The sequence below is a fragment of the Chaetodon trifascialis genome, chromosome 3, assembly GCF_039877785.1.
Source record: "Chaetodon trifascialis isolate fChaTrf1 chromosome 3, fChaTrf1.hap1, whole genome shotgun sequence".
Classification (NCBI taxonomy): Eukaryota; Metazoa; Chordata; class Actinopteri; order Chaetodontiformes; family Chaetodontidae; genus Chaetodon; species Chaetodon trifascialis.
In genome coordinates, this window is record NC_092058.1 from 8,270,073 (window position 1) to 8,275,143 (window position 5,071).

Consider the following 5,071-nt stretch of genomic DNA (forward strand, 5'->3'; position numbering starts at 1 on the left):
GTGAGGTGAACACTGTGATTAGGCACTTTCAGAGAGAATGTTTGCAGTCACCTTTAAAAAACAGAGCGCTGCACTTAGCATGTTCCCTATTGAAAAAATAATTATCTGATGGTATATTTTAGAAGGTTAAAATACTAGTAATGATGTGCTGCTGAAAAAAGTTAGAGATTTAACATACATTAAACATTAACATAATATCCTAACAATATAAGTGACATAATGGGCAAAAAACAAACTTGAATAATCAAACACATGTAACAGTCCCAATAAGTATGTTAGAGGTATTTTATGTGAATTGTTCATTAAAGGGATTTAATGGTGTGTAAATATCTGACATGGTGTCGTAAGTGAGGTTATGAGGCTATGATTTCTGTGGTGGTCTTCAAAAACAATTACAAAACAGGAGAATGTTTCACCCAAGCATCTGTTTTTCATATATATGCGCCTCACAGACGAACTTAAGGTGGTGCAGAATATTAGACAGTGTCTTCTGTGTTCCTAGCTGCTGCCACCTCCTTGGCAGCATTGTCCCTGTTGGACTTTTGCTCTCTGCCTCCCACCCTGGCCCTCCTCTCCTCTTCTTTTTTCTCCTTGGCCAGCAGTCGATAGTTGAGTCCCATCCCTGCAAACAGGAAGACACTGGAGACAATGAGGAGGATCCCACAGCCCTGGTACGTGTACTTGTAATCATGATAGACGTCCTTGAACTTCCCTGTGAAGACAAAGAAAAAGTTGCATTGCATAATTTTTAGTGACTGTCAACATTTAACTGTGGTACACAGAAATAAATAAAAGTTTGTTGCAGCAATGTACTCACCAAGTAAAGGGGGCCCCAACAATACAGGACCACACTCCACAATAGTGACCAGCCCAACCGCACTGGAGAAGCGCTGGGCTCCCACCAGGTCCATCAAGGTCTCAAACAGCACTGAGCTCAGCCAACCAAAAGCAAACCCAAAGAAGATGGCATAAATCACAAAGCCTTTGTAGTCTACTGACAATGGTGCTAGAACATGGCAAACACCATTGTAGAGCACAGAGGCAGCAAAGAAGTACTGTATTCTGGGCCGGACCCACTTGGTGTTTGCTACAATGCCCATTGAGGGTCGGGCAAACATGTCGACGAAGGCCAGCACAGACAGTAGAAAAGCAGCCCTCTCTTTGGGGATTTCTTTACTCTTTGCATAATTACTGAGGAACACAAGTGGTGCAAAGAGACCGAAAAACATGACAATATTGCCCATAATGTAGAGCAAAAAGCCACGGTGCTTGAACAAAGAGAGGTCGATGAAGCTGTTAATGATCTGCACCACAGTCCTCCTCTCCGTGGTCTTCTCTGCAGGTTTGGGTTTTGGTCCGATAGGTCGCATGAGGGAACCAGCAACACAGCAATTGAAGAGAAGGCCACCGAGGATCATGAAACTTCCTCTCCAGCCAAACTTCTCAAAGAGCCAGGTGTTAATAGGAGCAAGGGTGGAGAGAAAGACGGGGCTGCCAGCCATTGCAATTCCATTGGCAATTGGTCGCTTCATGTAGAAGTACTTTCCAATCATAGTGAGGGCAGGATTGAGGTTGAAGGCCAGTCCCAAACCTGAAAGAATCAATTAAAAAACAAACGTATAAGAGTATCTGACATCTATGAATATGAGATTCAAAATATTTCTTGATGTTTGTATTTTTGAAGAACACTAGATGGCAACAGTGTGCAGGAAAAACAGGACTCATGACCAAACTTTAAAATGTTGAAAGTTAAAATTAGGTACCTCCCACCACACCAATACAAAAGTACAGTGCTTGAACAGAGTTGCAGAAAGAGGCAGCAATAAGGCCCAACCCAGACAGACATCCGCCTGCTATCATAACTGGACGGCTCCCGTATTTATTGACCAGGATGCTGCTGATAGGACCTGAGGAGCAAAAGAAAAAACAAAAAAAAAAATGCACAAACACACATGTTACAAGCTGAAAGATGGTGATTTGTATCCAATCATGAATGCACAGTTCTTTATTTAACCACCAGAGAGCTCCAGTGCCACAGCTGTGGCTCAGCAAATCCAAACAACTTCTGCAATCATTTTTGTCAGTGCTGCACTGCAGTAGATGTGTTCTCATGCCGTTAATAACGCGATCTGTCAGAAAAACCACGAAAGCCATAATGAAATAAGCATTTATTTGGTTTGGGGATTCATAAAAATTGACAGAGGAATAATTTGTTTGTGGATTCTTCTTAAATGGAGTCTAAACACATTTGAAATGATTATTGGAAGTACCTCAGCTCAGTCAAGTGGGTGGCTGTATAAGTGTGTGTGTTTTGAGGGAGGGGTGAAGTGGTGTGTGCATGGGGTTAAAATAACCACTGGTGCCTTCTTGGGTACTTTTTTTTTTTTTTTTTTTGCAATTTTAGTACCTGGTGCTCTGGCTCCAAAGAAAGACTGACAGAATGAGGTAATGGTATTAATATGCATGCACCTTGGAATCAACATCAATTCAAGAAAATCATCATGACTTGTAAACAAATGACTAAAATGCACCGAGGGTTCAGGTCACAAAACACCATCTCCATCTACGGCTTATAACAACCGGCCTAAATGAGTATGAGGACCCACATGGAAGACACTTCTGCCTTCCTGCCAAATCCCTGCACTACCCAATGAACCTAAATAGAAACTGACAGTTTTTGTTTAGAGGTTGTCCAGACTCATTTGCCAGCACGGTGCAAGACAAAGGGTTTTTAAATTGTAATGCAGGCAGTATCCACACCAGCAATGAGTTCCTTCCTTCCGCCTTGCAGAGAGAGTTGCTTAGGATAAAAAGGCTGGAGACAAACCAATGTAGAATATTATGAATGTAATGAATCAAAAATTGAGAGAGTACAGAGGTACGCAACAGTAGGTTGTTAATGAACTCCTCCTGCTGATGTGCTCAGAATGTTTAACGCATACGGTAACAGACTCAGCTGTCATCTGCTCACCGCACTGACAAACATTTCCTCACTTATTTTCAATTACCATGCATAGCTTGCTTTCATCTGTGTATCTTTACAATGAAGCATTTGCATTAATTAACAAGGCTACACCCGAAAGTACATACTGAGTCCACCGTGGCTCACAACTTGTTCGTGCAGTGAATGAATTGATCTCACTTTTTCAGCCACATGAAAGGCAGTAAATCTGCACAAGGTTGGAATCATTATGTGCTGCTCAGAGACGTAAAGTGAAAGACAAATTAAGAATTATCAAATGCTCTCACAGTATCACTCAGTGACCTTTAACCACTGCAGGGAATGTGCTGCTGAACCACAAGCAGCATTGATTCCTTTACGGGGAACACAGTGCTTTTGTTGTACATTAATGACAGCTTAACTTGGATGTTAAGTTGACATGTAACACTGTTAAGTTACTAAGACATATTTGGTATTTACATAATGCACTGAATACAATGGTTGCAATGCTAGCCTGCCTTGAAAAATACTTATTTTATTGCTTGCAGATCTTGCAAATGAATTTTACACTCATGTCAAAAGAGAACATTTAATGCTAAGTAGTTTTACATGGAGTAATATGTTGCACTTCACATCAGTTTGGCACACTACAGCAACTTTCCTGAAACTTCTCTGAGATGAAAAAAAAGATGCTGAAGTCATCACTTTCCCAGTTTATCGCACGTTAGAGTAGAGAACTGCTGTGTTTTGATTTCAGAGCAGACGGTCTTGAGGGACGAGGAGAGCTCCTTTGAATTCTGCTCTCTCCGTGTTGAATGTCACGCACTTGAATAGAGCCTTATCATCACCTGACTGGCCAGGCCTGTGTGACATCACCCAGCGTCTCTCATCAGTGCAGGAAGCAGTCTTCCACTCTCAAAGCACACGGGAAAACAATGAGCGGGTATACAAGGCTAAAACCCATTTGTGTGCTCCAGAGAGGATAATGTTGCACTCTCATAAACAACACTTCAGTGGAGGAGTTACAGTATTGCTTCATCTCAGGATGAGAGTTTGAATTCAGCTGCGCTATAGCTCAGAGAATCTACGGCCTGTCTGTGGACAAACCGAGGCTGAAATGCTACAATGCGAGTCTGTCTTTGATCAAAAAGCAGTGGACTGGCTTTTAACTGAACACCGCATGAATTCACCTGTTACAGTTGTGCTAAGAGCCAGAAATTGATTGAATCTATAAATGTCATTGATGTGCTGAATGTCAAGTGTGAACAAACCCATGGCAGGTTGAATTTTGGGTCGTAGCTCACCTCCGCCGTACATGACTGCTAACATGATGGAGGAGATCCAGGACACCTGGCTGCTGGTCACATTGAAGATCGCCTCAATCTCTTTGAAGAAGACAGTGATGGACTTGGGGAATGCATAGGAGAAGCCGATAGAGATGAAGGCCCCAGCTACCACCATCCATCCCCAGCCACCTTCAGGTGGTGTGTAGCCTTGAGGACCACCGACGGCAGGCGCCATTATCACGCACAGAACTCCTCAGCAATTTCAATGTGTTATACAGATACGAGGACCTGTTCAGAAGAGAAGAAGAACAGCAAAGAAAATCACTTGATTCATTGATGGTATGTCCTGAAAGATTTCCTCAGATTTCGGTTTGTTACTCATGAGCCTGAAGAACTTTTCTGGACTTTTGGTTTTTTTTTTCATTGATTTAGTTTTAACTGTTCAATAAGTGATCAGATTGTTAAAGTAAAAGATCTGAGTGAATGTATCGATCCATCAGACTATTCTAACTGTATACTGTAAAACTCAGTCCGCAGTAGTTTAACTTGGCATTCAAGATGATCATGTCACACCTACCCTTGTGAGGATAGTTATAAACATGCACAACAAAAAAAGAGACGCTTAATGCCAGTTGTTCCAAAATGTGCCTTTGCACACCAGGCAGCAACTGTCACTGGTCATCAAGACACATCTCACCTACATGTTTCTGGTCTACACATTTTACCCAATGAAGTATCCAACAGAGAGAAATGTCCAAAAAAACCACCAAAAAATACTTTGGCGTTGTGCCACCTACAAGGAAACTTCAAACTCAGATGAGCTCCCAGACGTGTCGTGGACAGA

At 42.1% G+C, this 5,071-nt stretch overlaps 1 protein-coding gene across 1 annotated transcript; it reads right to left on the minus strand.

The window, feature by feature from the left end:
- Positions 1-328: 328 nt before the first annotated feature.
- Positions 329-4,462, minus strand: slc16a1a (solute carrier family 16 member 1a). The gene is made up of 4 exons (XM_070959093.1): positions 4,246-4,462; positions 1,764-1,907; positions 818-1,591; positions 329-712 (listed from the first exon to the last, which is right to left on the minus strand). Exons 1-4 carry the CDS (start codon positions 4,460-4,462, stop codon positions 477-479), a joined length of 1,371 nt encoding a protein of 456 aa, XP_070815194.1. The 3' UTR covers positions 329-476.
- Between the last annotated feature and the right edge of the window lie 609 nt (positions 4,463-5,071).

Coding starts and splice junctions, on each gene's coding strand:
- slc16a1a (XM_070959093.1), bottom strand. CDS start 4,462: ATGGCGCCTGCCGTCGGTGGTCCTCAAGGCTACACACCACCTGAAGGT. Junction 1,908..4,245: donor AGCAGTCATGTACGGCGGAG/GTGAGCTACGAC, acceptor TTTGCTCCTCAG/GTCCTATCAGCAGCATCCTG. Junction 1,592..1,763: donor TTGTATTGGTGTGGTGGGAG/GTACCTAATTTT, acceptor TGATTCTTTCAG/GTTTGGGACTGGCCTTCAAC.